General features: G+C 35.6%; 1 protein-coding gene across 1 annotated transcript in view; it reads left to right on the plus strand.

Annotated features, from left to right (window-relative positions):
- Positions 1-18,741, plus strand: part of AGGF1 (angiogenic factor with G-patch and FHA domains 1) — a 31,090-nt gene that overhangs the window by 1,520 nt on the left and 10,829 nt on the right. Inside the window, exons 2-10 of the mRNA XM_026865772.1 lie at positions 4-51; positions 1,981-2,077; positions 2,517-2,722; positions 3,499-3,645; positions 5,434-5,622; positions 13,213-13,555; positions 15,130-15,241; positions 16,361-16,412; positions 18,520-18,621. Of these exons, the coding sequence (XP_026721573.1) occupies positions 4-51; positions 1,981-2,077; positions 2,517-2,722; positions 3,499-3,645; positions 5,434-5,622; positions 13,213-13,555; positions 15,130-15,241; positions 16,361-16,412; positions 18,520-18,621 (1,296 nt within the window). The remainder of the gene's footprint in view (positions 1-3; positions 52-1,980; positions 2,078-2,516; positions 2,723-3,498; positions 3,646-5,433; positions 5,623-13,212; positions 13,556-15,129; positions 15,242-16,360; positions 16,413-18,519; positions 18,622-18,741) is intronic.

Raw genomic sequence — 18,741 nt, forward strand, 5'->3', positions numbered from 1 at the left:
GAGCGCCTCTACCGCGAGGCGCGGGAGCGCAACGAGGCACTGAGGAGACAGGTAGGCCCGCGCCCTGGGAACCGGCTTCCCCGACCCCCCTCCCTCTCTCTCTCTCTGCCCCGTCGGGCATCCCCGCTGCCGTCACCTCCGGACCGCGTACCCCTAGCCTTCCCGCCCCACTTGCCGACCTCGCTCGGCGTGCCTCCTAACGCCCGGGCTTAGTCCGTGGGGCAGGCGGGTCCCGTGCCTCCCGGAGCCCGCTAGGCTCTCCTGGCCTGCCTCCGGGGCTTCAGCGACCGGAGAAAGTGCTGCTGCTGCTGCTTGGCTTGAGTTTGCTGTCCCGAGAAAACGTTCGGCTCGACAGGTGGTGCTGGTGATGGTGGCGAGAACGGTAACGTCGCCTTAGCCACAAAGTTGGTTTCACAATTAGAAAGAAAAATTGCATTTAGCGGAGAGAAAGAAGTTTAATAAACAAGTTGAGATAAAGGAAGAGCAGATGAACTGTCTTACGGATGCCTATGGCAAAATAGAAAAGTTTTGTAAGTGCCAGAGTTCATTAGATAGTGGTTATTGCCTGGAATCCAACTTTTCGGGGTGGGCATCTGTCCTGATTTCGGCTGGAATAGAGTTAATTTTCTTTCTAATAGCTGGTACAGTGCTGTATTTTGGATTCAGTGTGAGAATAATGTTGGTAACACACTGATGTTTTAGCTGTTGCTGAGTAGGGTTACCCCAATTTAAGGATTTTCAGTTTCCCAGGCTCTGCCAGTGAGGAAGTGCACAGGAAGCTGGGAGGGAGCACGGCCAGGACTGGTGACCTGAACTAGCCAAAGGGATATTCCATACCATAGGATGTCAACTTGGGGGGAGTTGGCCGGGAACAGCAGGTGACAAGGCAGTTGCATTCTGCATCGCTTGTCTTTTCTTGGGTGTTATTTCTCTCTCTTTTTGTTATATTCCTTTTCATTAATATTATATTTTATTCTATTTTAGTTATTAAACTGTTCTTATCTCAACCCATGAATTTTGCTTTTTTTTTCAATTCCCTTTCCCATACTACTGGGAGAGAGGAGTAGTGAGTGACTGAGCGGCCTTGTGGTGCTTACGTGCTGGCTGGGGTTAAACCATGACAGCATTTTAAGAATAACCTTGGTTAAGTTTTTCTTTCATCTCCCAAGTGCTTGCCTTTTATATCTTTTTGTGAGCTGTGTCCTGGTTTCAGCTGGGATAGAGATGATTCTTTTTATCTACTTAGTAGCTACAGTAGTGCTGTGGCTTGGATTCATTGTGGGATTTGGTATGAGAATAATCTTGATGACACACTGATGTTTTTAGTTGTTGCTAAGAAATCAAAGACTTTTCAACTTCTCATGTCCTGCTAGTGTGCAGGTACACAAAAAGCTGAGAAGGGAGCAGAGCCAAAACACCAGACCCAAATTAGGTGATGAAATACTGCATATCCATTAACGTCATGCTCAGTATATAGATAAGGGTTGATTGGAAAGCTCACTCTGGCTTCCAGGATTGTGGTTTCAGGATCACTAGCCTGGAACAGGCTAACATCAGTAAGCAGGTGGTGAGAAATCACATTGTGCATCACACTTCTGTATTTCATATTACTACTATTATCATTATTATTTTCATTCTATTTTATTTCAATTATTAAATTGTTTTTATCTCAGCCTACTAGTCTGCCTACCCTTACCCCTTCAATTCTTTCCCCCATACTCCAGGGGTGGGGGAACATGAGCGAGCAGCTGCATGGTGTTTGGCTACTGGCTGGGTTCAAACAATAAGCAGAAATTATGTTTTTCATAAACCATTCTACCATTCGAGTAAAAAATTATCTCCTGCTAAACAAAGAACAGTTGAAACACCTACAACGCAATTACATTTTCTTTTAATTTATAGAATGTAAAATAGGCTCTTTTCTGACATAGACCCATAAAATGAAGTGTTGTTTTCTATAACATGCTGTTTTTCTTTCAGGTTGAAGAGCTTACTAAAGAAATTTATAATAATAAGGAGAAAGATACGTCTAGTGTAGAAGTACAGACAGAAGACTATACTGCGTGGTCACAAGCAGGTAGACACAATGGCAATTGCTTAAATAGGCATCTAGAACCGTATCTTAATTTGAAATTTAAAAAATATGAAATACACTTCAAGTTTATGTCCTTAGCTGCATTAAACTCAGTAACCTTACATTATGTTTTAGACCATTTCCTTTTTATTCAAGCCATTCCTTTTTAACGTGGACTGTAGCAGATCTCATGCTATAGTAATCTGTTAACTAATAATCATTATACACACGTTTTACCAATTCTTAAAGTACATGGCAAGACACAATTTGTTCAGTAAGAGTAAAATAAACTTAAAGCAGAGGCACTACCTAATAATTAATTTTCATTAGACTACTTACATGCATAAACTTAAAGTGTAAGATTTATCATCCTTAAACTACATTGTGTAAAATCTTGCTTTGCTAATTTAAGAAAATTCAACTTTTTTTTTTTCCCCTGTAGATTATTACTACTATGAAAATTATTACAATCACACTGATACTCAAAGTTGTGCATCTGAACTGCCAGTACAGCACAATCATGGGACTGAAAGCACTGAGCATAATTCCACAGAGGAATCACAGACAGGTACTAATACTCCTTTGAGGATGGATAGCACCAAAGTTGCTGAAGGTGGAGAAGAGGAAGATTTCATCCAGAATTCACAGGTTATAGAACTCTTCGGGGTTTTACCAATTTTGAAATCAGCACTCTATTTTCATTTAAAAGATGTGCATTGATCTTGATGTCATTGTATAAACTGATTTTTTGTGATGGTCTGATGCTGATGATAGCAGACAAACATTCTTGTTCTTTGAAACTAGTTCTTTTTGTAGTATGTTCCAAGTATAACATACTCCTAGATTTTTTTTATTTTTTTTTTTTTTTTAAAAAAAAAAAAAAAATCCTATGTAGCCTGGAAGCATGGCATTTTTTTATCAGCAGCATATGTTCAATATGGCTATATTTACTTTCTTAAAGTGTACTTTTTTTTCCTTCATTGATGTAAGGAGGCAGCATATAAAGGAGAAGAAAGGTGTGGGGTGTTTTTCCCTGCTATCCAGCCTTCTCTTAGATCAGTCACTTAATCTCACTTGCTTAACTGATTTTGTGCCTTAGCATCTAGCAAGTGAAATGGAATGGAGAGCAGAAATCTCTTTTAGGAATGTACTGAAAGATATTAATTGTGTATATTCTTTATGTAAACCATCTGTGAATAAAGTTGGGGAAAATGAAAGGCACGGGCTAAAGTCTTGGTCCCATTGAAGTCAGTAGGATTTTATCAGTAAACTAAAGCTAGATTTTTGCTGCCTTGTTTAATAGTTCTTGAAACAATCCAAGTCCATAGAGTGCTATTTTTTTTATTTAAAACGGGGCATTGTAGAATGCTAAAGAACCAATGAGGTTCTTTTTAGAAGAAAATTTTATTTCTTTCTGGTATCAGGAAGGAGAAGATACTTCAGTACCAGAAGGTTCTTTGGCAGAGAGCTTGAGAGCTGCTGCAGAAGCTGCTGTTTCACAGACCGGATTTATTTATGATGAAAATACAGGATTATATTATGACCATAGCACTGGATTTTACTATAATTCGGTAAGGATAGTTTTTAAAACTCTTGTAATTTTTTTGGTATTGAAAAAGTTTTAGTAGTAAAAGTTGATGTGAGCAAAGACCTAAGATCCAAACTGACTTGATTTGAAAAATGTGTCACTTAAGACAAATAGTAATGGAAGGTTGTTAATTAGTTATTTCAGTCAAATTAAAGATAGCAGGCTAAGATGTCTCCTAGATCTTTAACTTGCTTTGCATTGTAGAAATTTTACTCCATAAAGCTGCTCTGTAACTCTTTAAAAAATTAAAAGCTTGATCTAAAAGATGACTTGTTTAGAAAAAGATTGCTGAATTAAGTCATTGGCTTCTCTACAGTGAAAAGTGTAGTGAGAGAAAATAAATACTTGTACTTTCATTTGAGTACTGTTACAAACTGGTTTGATGTTAACAGTAAAGAAAATAACTACCTTAAAAAAAATGTGAAATGATGGCTCAAAATGTCATAATGGTTAATTTCTGCTATACATTTTTCATAAGGGAGCTTTTGGGGAGGTTTTCTTTTGTCCTATGAGGTATGTGTGTATGTACATGCCTACATAGATACACTGTCACAAATCCTGGTGGAATTACTGTGCTGGAAATGGAGGGTTTGTTTGCAGCGTTACATTCAACTCAGTTAAAACAAACCAACCAACTACTTGTTTTGTTTTCAGGGACGCTTCTGGGCTTAATTTTTAAAGTCTTAAGTGATACCATTGATTTTGACATAGTTTGTGGATACAGTTAGATACATAAATGTTTAGAACTATAGATCAGTTTATGATACAATTAAAATACGTGTTCTTGTTCAGTAACTGTTCTGAATTACAGGAAATGTTCTTTATTTATTGGCAAGGTTTTGTTAGTGGGACTAGGGGCTGCAGAGGTGGTGTCATCAGGGGCTGCCTGGACACAGCTAGTTTCACTTTAGGACACAGCTGAGATCATTAGAGAAGCTGGTAGTGCCTCTGTGAAAGCATGTTTTAGAAAGGGCAAAACACTGCACAGTGGAGTGTGTATGGAGAGGGGATAGGATAAAGCAACCTTCAAGTGATAAGGTGGTTGTGAAAAACAACCCTTCAAATGCCAAGGTCAAAGAAGGAGCAGGAGGGGAGGTTCTTCAAGCACTGGAGCAGTTGATTCCCTGCAGCCCATTTGGTGGAGCAGATGTTCACACTGCAGTCGGTGGAGGACCCAACACTGGAGCAGCTCTACTGGCAGAAGCTGTGGCCTGTGGAGGACTTGTGCTGGAGCAGTTCTTGAAGGACTTCAGTGCATGGGAAGGACCCATGCTGGTGAGGGGAAAAGTGTGAGAGGGAAGGAGCATCAGAGAGGAACTGTTATCAACCGACTGCAACATTCTACTCCTGATCTTTCTGTGTTGTTCAGGCAGGGGAAAGAGGGGTAGAGGAGTTGGGAATGAAGGAGTGAAGTAGGGCTTGAGGGGGAAAAAGGGGGCAGGGAGAGGTGTTTCATCTTTGTTCCTCACCTTCCAACACTCTTTTAACTGGCAATAAATTAAATTTATTTTCACTAAGTCAAATCTGGCTTGCCCATGATGGTAATCTCCCTGTCTTTATCTTGACCTATGAGCCTTTCATCTTATTTTCTTCCCCAGTCCTGTTGAGGAGGTGGATTGAGAGAGCGGCTGGATGGGCAATGGGTAGCCAGCCAGGGTCAAGCCACTACAGTTCTTCAGTACATTTTTGTATGTGGTTCTTCATTAACTAGATGGTTTTTTCGAACAGTGTATTTATTGAAGCGATGGTAACATTGTTCTTTATTATAAAGGAAAACCAACTATATTATGATCCAACAACTGGAATTTATTACTACTGTGATGTGGAAAGTGGCCGATACCAGTTTCATTCACGAGTGGATCTGCAGTCTTATCAGGCCTCTGGTACTCAGCACACCAAGGATAAAAAAGGAAAAAAGAAGAGAAAAGAACCAGAGGCGATTACTGCAAATGAGTATAAGGTAACTTCAGAACTGACAGATAGAAAATGCAAAACCTGGGCTTTTTTCTTAATGCAATTTCTGTTTTTTTACATAGAGGATGTGTGCTTATTTTCTGAAGGATTCAAACATCTTTAAACTATATATGGCAGGTTGCTAACATAGTGTTCAAGTAATTTTCTCATTGGGTCATGAAGGATGAAATTTTAACCTTGGATCCCTTCACTCTTTAAATACTACTTTCTTATAACTGTATAGATCTCTAAAATTGGGTGTCAGTGAAGCTCTCTGATTAGCAAGCACACTAGAATGAATTCAGGGTACTGTGTGGGCTGGATTTACATCAGAAATACAGTGTTACCTCAGTGTCTTGGTTTTGGCATTTGGTATTTTGTTGGTTTTGGTGGTTTGGGTTGTTTTATTAAATTTGTGTGATGAATCAAAAAATGACTGAAGGTTTTGAAAACACACACGCTCCCCACCCCCTTCTCTGTGACTGTATTCCAAAGCTCGTTCCATTGAAATTTTACTGTATCTCTACCATCATTTGGGACTGATGAAATATCTGTGAAGTTATAATTCTTTGGATATTATGCTGTCCTATTTATATTTTATTTGGTCAGTACATTTTTGTTGTCCATAGTGTGTGGATAAGCTGTACATCTTAATAAATGCCCGTTGTAATTAGCTTGTATTTTAAGTTATAAAACACATAACTTCCTTTCTGCTGTTTTTCTGAACACTAAGAAAGCATACCTTGTAGTACATAGTGACTGCCTTGAAAAACATTACTCACTCTAATGTAAGACAGCTATTAAAGAAGTATTTTCTTAACAAACACTATCACTGATGCTGAATCGAACTTGTATAGTCTTATACTGCAAATTTGTTTTACTACTTAAGATTTAATTGAATATATGGATTTCTTTAGTTTGCAGTGCTTCTTAGTTTGCATTTTTTGAAGCTTTTGCTTTAACCATTGCATAATATGATTGGGTAGTCCTCAGTCAAGTTGATTGGTTGAAATCTGAAATAATTATATTAGTGTACAGGTAGTCTTACGTAGTAGTTATGTAGCATCAGTACAGAGTTTAAAAAGTTTGTATTCTAAAAGATTTGAAAATGGAGACTGTCTACGTTAAGAACCAGTGAAGGTAGGTTGAACGGATAGTGGTAGCTGACCAATTACAGATTTTATAAATAGACTGTGGCTAATGTAGGAATCTCTACTGTTTGAGAGAGCTTCATGTGAATGATTCCCTTCTGAAAGCCTGAGGAGGATACTTGGCAACACTAAGTATAACAATCCTTTAGGCTCAAGAAAGTTCTGAGCATGCTGCATGCAACTGCTGAATTAGCATTCTGCCACTCTCAAAAGTCATTGTTAATACAAAGCTATTCATCATGTCAGGGAAGCATCATAGGAAGCTTGTAGGAGTAAGCTTTTGTCATATAATGCAATTAAATCTCTTAAATTTAGTTCTGTGATGAACTGTTACATATTGACTTAAATCAACAAGTGTATTTATAAAAGTTCTGTGGCATATATAGCTCTGACGTAACAAATAATGTTAACTACTTTTTGAGATCCCATTACAGTCTGCTTTCTGTGATCCAATTGTACTAGAAAGAGCTACTTGTCTTCAGCTTATTTTATATTGATAAAATATTTTTATATAGGTGGTCTTGTTAACATCTTTTGTGTGAAGCTTGCACAGTCACAAGGTTGGAGGTAAACATCCACTTTTTCTAATGTCTCTTACTGATAGCGAACTGAGTACTTTGCCTTATTTGTCAATTAATTCGACAAACAAGGTAACAGGAAAAACATTTAAAACACTATGTAGCACACAGATTGTCTGTGAACAGTAAGTGAAAGCTACTCTCATAGTAAGAATCAAGGCCTTTTCTATTTTTTTAAATCAGAAAAAGGAAGAATACAAAGTGAAACTTAAAATTATTACTCTCCACTTTAAACTTCAAAAAAGAAAAGAACACCTTTTTGACAGTGCATTTTTATGTAAATGCAGTTAGATTTAGAAGAAAACAAAGCACCATACTGTCATTTTATGTAGTTGAGCTAAAATACATTTGTGTGGTTCTTACTACTGAACAAATTTGTTCTATGATTTTTTAAAAAAGGCTACATTAGAATAAAATAGATTTTTCTGTTATGAAACTGAAAAAATTAGTTTAAGCTGCACAGTCCAGTTCACAAATGCCTGGTATCTCTTGGCAATGTTTTTGTCATCCAGTTTAGTCTGGTACTGGTAAAGACACTAATTATTTCATGCCAGTTACTGTATTTACATCCTAAAACAAACCCAAAAATGTCTGGGTTTAAGAAGTTTATAGTTTGTGTTGTCTATTGAAATGCTTTCCTGCACGCTTATGCCCAGTCTTCTCCATTTTCCTTCCATTCCCTCTTCCACTCTTGACAAAAGAAATACAAATTTTAAATTAAAACCTGCGCCTGAATACCAGTTAATTTATTAAAGTTGCAACAATTATTTTGAAGATTATTACTTTGTTGTTGCTTTTCCCAATTGTTTAATAAATTGTGCTACTTGCCTGAAAAATGCCTCCAAACGTTATGTAATTTCTTGATGAAAGTAGGTTTTACTCAACTTTCTTTTTCTACAGCCTGTACAAGTAGAACAATGGTTGTGGACCACTGATAGTGATAATTAGACCCTGGTATTGCTTTATTTATGTCATACACCCCCTGAACATTATTATTATTCCTGGATTAAGATGAGGTCTTTTTAAGAACATTCATGTGGAGGAAGGGAAGACAGTGAGCTGTAGTTATGGAACATCAAGAATACAAAACACTTGTTAAACTTGTTTTCTCTCTTTTTCAGTTAAAGGATTAAATGTGAACAAGTATTGATAGATACTACAAGTTGTCAAGTGCAAGAAATAAAGAAATTTAGTAGCTGCATGTATAGATTATCACAGCATATATTTCTACATAGACAGTACTGGTAGCAATATATATTTTTTACAAAAACTGCACGTGGGTTTTTTTTTTAATTCTATTCAAACCAAAGTTAGTCTCTTTTTAATCTAAAAAGACAGTAACTGGTCCAGTCTGTTAACTTGCTAGACACAGCAGGGTTTTTTAGTTGCAGTTTACTTTGTAGCTATTGTAAAAAATTTGATGTGCTCAGCTATCTTAGATATAGTAACTATTTTTAAGTGCCAAGTTGAGATGCTTAACAATACAGAAGTGGCAAGTGTATTCTCCACAAATACTGCAGCGTTGACAAAGCAATACAAATGTGAAAATATAAAGAATAAAATTTATCTGTTAAAATATTACTTGTATTTTTAACAAGCTGAATTACCAAACAGGAAAACACCAGTGACCATCTGTTGAAATGAATATACTTCTAATTGAGAAAAACAGGGGAAGAGAGCTCACCTGCTCAGTATCTCCTAAGGAATGTTCCTGATTTATACGAGAACTTTCTTTAAAGAGATTCTTTTAGTCACAAAACTATTACAGGTAGTTTTCTTTTGACTTGTGACACTAAGCATACAGCCCACATGTTTGCTTTTATTAAATGATTGGGAATTTTATTTGCCAGGATGAGTTATTAGATAGCTTCTGTGCAGCTTGAATAAAAGGATCAGTAGAATACTTTGGAGCTTTCAGGCATATAGTTCAGTTCCAATACCATTTTGTACTGGTAGGCTAGAAAAAAAAAAAGGACAAGAAAGAGCATATTATCGCCTGTGTAAGAAAAACCCTTATGTAAATTTGGAAAAGTTAGGAAAAAAAATAAATCACAAGGTGGCATAAATGGTAATGTGATCTCTGGCCTAATAACTAGATCCAGCATTTCCATACAGGTTGGGGAACAGACTCTCTGCAATAATGATCATGTAGTTCTACTTGCTGGATTGGGGCTGTTAGAAATACATAGCAAAACTTAGATGCAGGGTCTGACATATGGCACTTTCCCCAGAAATTATTTTAAAGTTTATTCTTAAACTGCTGTCTAGTAAATTTTAATTCAGTGTGGTCCTCAGAATTAACTTCTGCCATATTCTTTCCCACTGTAGATGCAAACTAGCTACTTCTGTAGGATAGACAAGATTTTTGTAGTAGTATTTCCCATAGAATTCTTGAAGCAGTGTTTTTTATTTTTTATCACCTGTAGTTTACTTTTTGCTGATATTCATCCCATCTTTAGGTACGTCAGTTGACAGAAACCATGGCTAATCTGAAGATTTCTTCTTTTGGATTGGCAGCTTCTGGTGAAGGTAGAGTTGAGACACCGAACACATTAGTCTGTGGATGTTTACCTTTACCCTTGATATTTTTAGTAAAGGAAAAATAATATTTAGTCATTGATGCTTAAATAACCATTTCCCAAAGGAATTAATATTTTTTTAAGCTATTTGATCAAAAGCAGCAGTTCATCTACAAAATAACTTTGAAATACACTTGAAACACTGTATAAGTAAAACATCTGAAGAAAACTTTGATGGCATTCTAAGATATTGTGAAGAAACATACTTAGCATCAGTGTATTAACATAGTGTCCTGACTAAACAAACTGTGTTCTTTAGGTAAAGCACATTTATGTCTCCTGTATTTCAGAGCTGTCCACCAGTGTATAAAATTACTTTATTATATAGGAAGAGCTTTACTCTTTTTCTGGCTTTTAATTAGATTTTTTGCATTGGAAATTTGAGTATTGTGTAGGGTGGAAGTATCTGAAGCACTTGTGAAGTAGTATTAGCAAGTGAAAGGTTAGTGATCTGAGTGAAAGAACTATTTTAAACTGTTTGTAAATGTTTATTTAGTAAAATACCGAATTTCAGATTAATATTTCAAATTGAGACAGTGCTAAAAATCTAATATTCAGACTTTTAGATGAGTGTTAAGTACCTATGATTCCATTAAGTCACCGACCGAACTTCTAGCAAACCAAGAAGCAACAGACTACACATTTCTGAAAAGTTGTATTTGTGCATATTTGTATGTTTTTTGTAAAATAAATTGATTTAGAAAACAATACAGTTTAAACAGTGCATTTCTTAGATTTAAGGTAATTATGCTCACAATAATTTTAAAATTCTAATTTATAGGCATGCTGAAGAACTGAACATGTATGTTGACCAGGAATAATACAGAAAAAATGAAGTTTTAAAAGACAAAATGTCTTGTTCTGTCACAGTAAAGAAAAAAGTATAATTAAATACTTAAAATATTTTAAGTTTTTTGTTAAAAGCACATCAGTGATGAAGGTCATTTATGTATATTTTGTAAGCAGGCCAATCTGCATTTCAGAAGATCACTGTAATCATTAGTTTCTGGCCTATTCTTTGTAAAGCAAAATCATCAATTCCAGTCACATGAGCATGATTTGTAATTCTTATAAGATCATTCCTCATGGAATACATAAATCCTGATTTCACTTGCACCTTTGGCAGTTTTTGTCGGGGATGCAGAAATATGAACCAGCTTAACCCTGTAGTTAAGCAATTGTTTATTATGGATCAGATTGATCCCACCTCTCAATTTTACTCATGCTTAGCCAGAGATCATGTGGTGGTACCCAGTAGATAGCAGAGTTTTTCAAAGCTTAATCACATAGAGGCAGTCCATATCCAGCATATGACTGTTGGGGTGGGTCTCCTGACTAGATATACTAGCCAAAGCAACACATAAAGAAATGAATGTCTCTAATACCATGGTGTAAAAATCCTGGGTATAATACACATATATTTGCATACTGTGTGTTGTATCATGAACTTGGGGTAAAGAGTTAAATATCCTGCCAGATAGAGAGAAATGAAGTATGTGGCTAGTATCATTAGGTCGTTCAGGATGATACTTACTGAATATTCTGTTTATTGCCAGTTCCTGTTTTTTAAGTAGTGGCTATGTGAAGGCAAGGTATTAGGTGCTGTTTGCATAGTTAAACTTTCATGCATGCTACATGTGTTCTGTGTTATTACTAGTCACAGAAAGCATTTCTGCAGCACAAGACTCCCTCATATGCCTTAAGAATACATACAGCATCCCCAGGCTTAATGTTTAGACACTGTCAAGATACTTATTTTAATACAGATCTGTGAAATCATAAAGTGCTCAAAATCCATATTCTTTAGGAATGCTATTTTAAAATCTTCAATTCTGTACAAGGATTTCTAAATGCAACGATTACATTTCTATCAGTACTAAACTATTTAGTTTGTTTGCTTTCTTAACAGTTGGTTCAGTAATAGTGGAAAAATACAGAAACTGCTGAGAATAGACTTAATGGTCATATTGGCAGAATGTATGTACAGAATCCTTGGTCTGTCTAGAAGAGGTTTTTTTAATTCCTGTTTTCAACCCACAACAGAGTACTCTTTAGTAGCCAGGCTTTTAAACAGCACCTTTTTATTTCCTAATTTAGAATATCTGAAGTGATGCCAAAACCAAGTATTGCTGGATTCACTGTGGAGAAAAAGATGAGTGGTTGGAGCATTATACTTGGGCATCAGTGCATCAGAGTCATCTATTGTTTTGCCTCAGTTGTGATTTGAGCAGACCATTTTTCTCTGTTTTTCATATTCAGTTAGTAAACCTTTGGTAGCTCACAGTGTTATGGGAAGAAACACATTTAGGATTGCAGAGCAATATTTGATATATTGGGTATTAATCTAGTGCCCATACCAAACATAAGTATAGACAAATACACTGGAAGACATAATTCATAAAAGCAAAGAAACCAGATTTGCCAAAAAGAGTTCTGTTGGAATTAATGTGTCTGATGTGTATTCTTTCTTTTTTTTCTTTCTTTAAGATGATCATCAGGGCTGCTAGGTTGAGTATTACATTGTCGAGGTATTCTGGCAAAATTAATATGAAACTTTAAATTTCTCAGTTTAAAAAAAAAAAAAAGATAGTCTTTTTCTGCTGATGAAATCAAGTGGTAATGGAAGAACCTGCAATGATCTAATCTGTCTGGTATTCAATGGAGAAATTTGTTGCAGTAGAAAATAGATTCTCGGTAGAACTGTTCCACATAGGATAAATTAAACTTAAGTTCTGTACAGTATCTTGATGAAAGGCTTTGTTAAAATTGCAATTTTGAAAGGAGAAAGAATGGGTCATTAGGCAAGCATGGGTGGGTATACCAGTTATTCTGAACCATTGTGGAAAAAAATGAGAAGACAAAAACGGGAGCAAGATGCGATGAAGATCAATTAAAGTGCTTTTAAACAAGTCGCAACAATTGAGTAAGAGAGGGACAGAAGTAAGTGTCATAAAAACAAAACCGGAAAATATTCAAGATGCTGTTGCACAAGTTTGAAAGTGAGGATGAGGATCTTAAGTTTTATTGTGAGAAAAGAGAAGGGAGTAAGTGAATTTTAGAAGAGGAATGCAGTCACACTTTCCCAAATAGAAGATGGTCTCAGTCATGTCTAATAGGAAAATGTTTCTAACAAAATGTTCTGTAGACTGCATGTACAACTGGAAATTTAACCATTTCTTAATAGTTGTAAAAATAATTCTTCCTAGTGAAGAATTTGCTTCCAGGCTGATAGCAGACTGTAAAATAACTCAATCTGTAAAGAATGTAACATTCTATAACTCCCCTCCAGGATTTGGACACAGAAGAGCAGAAATCATCTAACAGTCTGAATTGCTTTTTCACTACTGAGCAAGTAAGTTCTACTGAAGAAGAAGAGTCTCCAAACACAAGAAAGAAGACTAAAATGGACACAAAACCACAAAACAGTCTAACAGCCAAAGAATCTGTGTCTACAGACAGTATAAACTCACATTCACACAAAAGTACACCAGATACAGATGACAGTAGAACAGCAGACACAGAGAGTGAGCCAGAAGAAGGTGAAATTACAGATTCTGAGTGCGAAGCCTACAGCAGTGAGGATGAAGTAACAAGTGAAGAAACTGCTGATTCAAATGACTCAGAAAATGAAGGTGAATTATTGTGGCTTTTATGTATGATATTACTGTATTTCTCCAGGAGCTCATTAAGAATAAACTGCAAGAAAACAGTTTGGATAAGGAAAAAAAAAAAAAGGCATGTGACTTGAGATACTTCGAATTAAAACTTGCTGTACGTTACCAGTATCCTTCTCTTTACTTGCACAGTAGCCAGAAGTAAGTTTTTGTAAAAGCTGTTTAGGGGTATAACGTCCTGTGCTTGTATTGCAATCTCAGTGGTAGAGTAAGATTTGTTTGGATTAGGATAGCAACAGGAGAAAAGGAAGTCTATTGCTAAGAGAGAGGTTCTTGTACAGAACTCACAGTAATTCTGTGTATTAATTCTCTTCAATTAATGTCTAGTATTTCTGATACTGTTCGTAAACAATCATGTGTAATTCAGTGTAAAATGAGTCCATTGTGGTGAAAAGGATGAACGTGAAGTACACCGTACTATTTGAGATCCTATTTTGTGTGTATTCCAGTGGCAACAGGTAAGAAACGGATATAGAGAGGAAAGCTGTATACTGTTTTGTACCAAAGAAAGTGTTCTCACCAATAACTGAATGGTCTCTTGCCAAAAAAAAAACCCCAACCTGTGAAAAGCTTAATGCAACCAATTAGAACTATGTGTATGCAAAGGATATTCTAAATCACAGAATGAAATATAACATACAGAAGTCCGTAATACAGCCTGTGCCTTGCTTACAGTTAGTCAGTTTGTTTTGTCTGTTTTCATTAGTTTACTTACTCAGCTGCTCAGACCCTGAGTGATTACTGGCATTCAAAACGCGCCTGCTACCATGAGGTTTTCAGGTTAAATTTCCTTCTCTTGCAACTTTCTAATAATAAATTCTGTAGTGATGCTAGAGTAGTAAAAACTGGAGACAGTTTCTCTCCTCTTAGTACCTTTTAAACTAGTGGCTTTCCATCTTACCTTGCCTACTCCTAGCTGAGATCATTGGAGACGGTTTCTACAAATGTATATTCAAGAACAGAATTCATACAGCTGTTAGAATATAATTACTTAAGAGATACCAAGGCAAAAAAGCATATGCATCTGTAGGATCACCTATTATTTTTTCTTATCTGTATTGGTGCGTAGTGCTAATAAAAGTAAAATCTGTCAAAAATGCATTGGACAAAAATTATCAAATATAAAGATCAATGTGCATTAGGCTTGTGATGTGTGAACAAAAAGGTACTGCCTTTTTTCAAAGTAAAACTGTATTCTAATCTGTTATGACAAATGGCCCATAAATCTATAATATGCTAGTAAATTCTGTGAATGGATTTCTATTTTATTGCTGTACCTGAACAGTTGTGTGCATGTAAATAACCAGAATTAGGAAAACATTTCTAATACTTCACTGTGCAGTCAGAAAGCCTTTGAACACTGGTCTCATCAAAGTTTTCTCTCAGATGTGCTTATACATTTTTCTCAAAAGTTGCCTAGGATTTGGCTAGATAATGGCTGAATGTCTATCAGTTGTTTGAAAGCTATGAACTATAGGGATAAAACTAAAATGTGTTGGTAGTAACATGACTTTGTTTTTTTATAGTTACAGCTGAAGAAAAGATCTGGCCTCCTTGTATCAGAGTAATTGTAATAAGATCACCTGTTCTACAGACTGGATCACTTTATATAATCACAGCTGTGAAACCTGCTACAATTGGAAGGTGAAACTGAATGTAATTTATATATCTCTAAAACTACCTTGCTTTGAAAGCTGTGGAAGCCACTCAGGACTGCTTGTCCCTACTCTTCATGCTTGTTCTCTTAGCATGCAGAAGTTGGAAGTACTCTAAGTTGGGTTAGCCCACAGTAAGAAATCTAAGTCATGTTGTGTAACGTCATGCTTAATGTGATAACAGCATATACAGTTAATGTAGCTCAGCAGTCATGAAAATTTGTTAGTGATAACTTGATCTTGTGTCTGAGTCCTAATAGTAGCATAGCTGCAAGTCATTCTTCTTAAACTGTTGTTTTCTAGAAAGCAAGTAAACTTATTTGTGGACTGCTAAGGTAACTTTCAGAAATGCATGAACACACTTTAGAAACTCAGGATCACAAGGAAGCATATCCTGGACTTCCTCACACATTCAGTGTAGGGTTGGCTAGTCATTTTTAAATAGTAAGTTAGGTTTTGTGCTAGTCTGTATGCATTCTTCCAGTTCTAATACTAAAAAAAATTAAATCTGGTTTGTTCATTGTGAATGAATTTAATGATGAATCAATGCTTTCTTCCATGCTTGCTGAAAACTTCACACCTTTTCAGCTGCTTTTATCTAATGCTGATAGATGCGTTTTGATTTCTTCTTGCAGCTGGAGTTTTCTAGGTACATTTACATGAAGATTAACAGATGACAATTCTGCTTGCAGTTCGCATAATCTTTCATTGATTGTTTTACCTGCCTAATGCTACCAAGATTTCAACTTCAGCATTTGAGACTGATACCAAGTTTCACTAAAGAGCCTGAAAGATGCAGAGTTCAGACTCTTATTTACAGACCTTGTATGAGTATAAAAGTTCAGATATAAACGTCAGGTTTATAGATAAAAATTTAGCAGTACAGCTTTATCATGTATTCACTGCCTACTGTCTAGATGGAAGAAGGGACCTGAAGCGAGTCTTTACATTGTGTATATAGCAACACAGTGTTTCTACCTGTAAAGCTCCCCAATAGCTCAGAAGAAAAACATGATATTAAGGTTCAACTGAAATACACTTTTTTGTAAGCCACTTATTAGACCAATTTCTTCTTTGTTGTGATTTATATATCAACTTGCCTTTCCAGAGAAAAAGATGTTGGACATACACTTCAGATTCCTGAAGTTGGAGTCAGTAAGGTAACTCTTTATTTCCCTCTGTTGAAAAGTAGATCACTGTATGAATGAAGCTTTAGATTTTATGGCTTTAAATTTTGCAAAATTTTATATTAATTTTTTTAAAGAACTTCTAGAATGAGTTGTGGGTAGCCACATTTGAAGTTAGAAAAAAGAAAACATGCAGTATTTTACTGAGTGGGAATGTAGTGCAAACAGCAGTGTGATTTCAAAGTCAAGAAAAGCTTAATATTGTTTTAAATTGGAGTTTTACTAACGCACAGTAAAAAAAAAAAATACTTTAAATCCTGAATTTCTTCGTTGAGGAAAGTTTACTACTTAAGTACTAATGGTACATAAAATATCAATATCAGCTAGTTTGAACTTTGTCATAGTGTAATCCAGTCCTTGGCAGCTGAGCTCAGAGCAACAGATTTTATTTTTCTTCGAGAACTGTATAAATATGTAAGTGATGTACAAGGAGTTTGAAGATTCAACAGAATTTCTTTCAGTGATGTTGCAATGGAAACTTTCTTCTGGTTAAGAAAGATTAAAGATAAATTATATGCTCTGTTTTGCTAACTACTTTAACATAGACCATAAATACAGCACTCTTAATAAAAGAAAATATAGATTGACATAGATATGTAATCCAAACAAAAACAATATGATAAAAACATCTGCAAATGCAAGTATCTGAAATACACTTTACTATGTCTGTTCCAGATAGTCATTCTGCTTAATCAGCCATGTACTGTATTTCATACTGAACAATTTCCAAAGCAAGTCCTTCCCCTCTGTTTATGACTTTTTCAGGCATGTACTTGAAATTGGGTGCATAAAGAAGCCAAAAGGATTTTTTTGTAATGTTATTTTAGTACTTCACAGGTACCTAACTGTTTATATAAGAAGTTATTTCCCTTTGCAGATAAAGGGTCAAAGGCAGGATGATAAATAACAGAAAGTTAACTAACGATTTGTTTTCCTCACTATTCATAATTAATAGCTGCGGACCACACTGGCATTTGCTTTTCATGAGTATAAAGTGAGATGTAAAAAAACAGTGCTACATCCTGCATATTTAGCATCTTTAGAAGTATGGATTCATTCCATAAAACACAGGTAGAAATTAAATTATCTGTTGAATGAGCGAGTCAGCCTCCACCATTATGGGAGTATTCCCTGTTGTAAATGCTAGCCAATCTACAAAATATTTTTATATTTTTAATTATTGAATGTAGCAACTGCTATTCTCAAAAGATGAGATTTGGTTTTAAGTAAGCACTTTCTTCCCAGACTGAGTTTTGGGTTTTTTTCTCCACTATAGCAAAAGGGGTCTTTGCTTGTCAAATTTGAAACTGTCACTTTTTAGACTTCTGGGTTTTTTTCTGATTCTTAGTAGGCCACTGAAGTTGATATTTTGGTTTGCTTAGTGACAATTTTTAGAGGTAGTGTGTATCTTTTGAGTTTGGCCAGGAGTTGTGTTTTCTTTGTCCTGTGTGGGCTTGGGAGCAATACCTATATAGAACTGCACAACAAAACAAAAAAATTAGATTGTTAGTCTCAGTATCAGAAAGGTTATAAAAGGAACATCAAATAATGACTAGTCATTGTGTTCTACGCATTAAGATGCAAATGAAGGTAAATCGTGAAATTTATGAAACCATGGTATTTACGGAGCTATTTCAGGTATGAAAGACCAAGTAGCCTGAAGCTGTAGAATGAGATCAGATTTTTTTTTTTATAATTGGAAGAGAAAAAAATTGAGAGTGCTGTAACATACCTTGCAAGAAAAAAGCCTTATAAGAACAGGTAAAAATGCTGTATTACAGAGTCTTGGAGTCATTTAAGTAAAGCATACTTGCCACATACTTTTTTATTACTGAACCAGTTTATGGTCGGAACAGTTATATTATTAATAGTGTACTTTAGTTCATGCCATTGTCACCCACTCATTCACATTTCATGTGGATGAAGTCATAAAGTGTGGAATACTCTATTAACTTAAAAGTACCAGAGCCACTCATTTAAAAGGCATCAAAATGTATTCTGAAATCTTACTTTAAAATAGCACATAAATTGTGAAGTATTTGCTGAATAAAAACATTTCACTTAGGCTTCTATTTATCAGTTCCATGCAGAAGTATATTTTGACCACGATTTGCAAAGTTATGTTCTTGTGGATCAAGGCAGTCAGAATGGAACAGTTATTAATGGAAATCAGATTCTCCAGGTGAGTACATGTTGTCATAATGCTGTGTAAGTTGCTGAAAACTGTAGTCATGGTCATTTTAAATGCTATGGCAAATCACTGACAGTGCCATTGTATGGCTTCTTTCATATATCTTTCTTG

Source organism: Athene cunicularia, assembly GCF_003259725.1.
Source record: "Athene cunicularia isolate RWA chromosome Z unlocalized genomic scaffold, athCun1 chrZ_part1, whole genome shotgun sequence".
NCBI classification, from domain to species: Eukaryota; Metazoa; Chordata; class Aves; order Strigiformes; family Strigidae; genus Athene; species Athene cunicularia.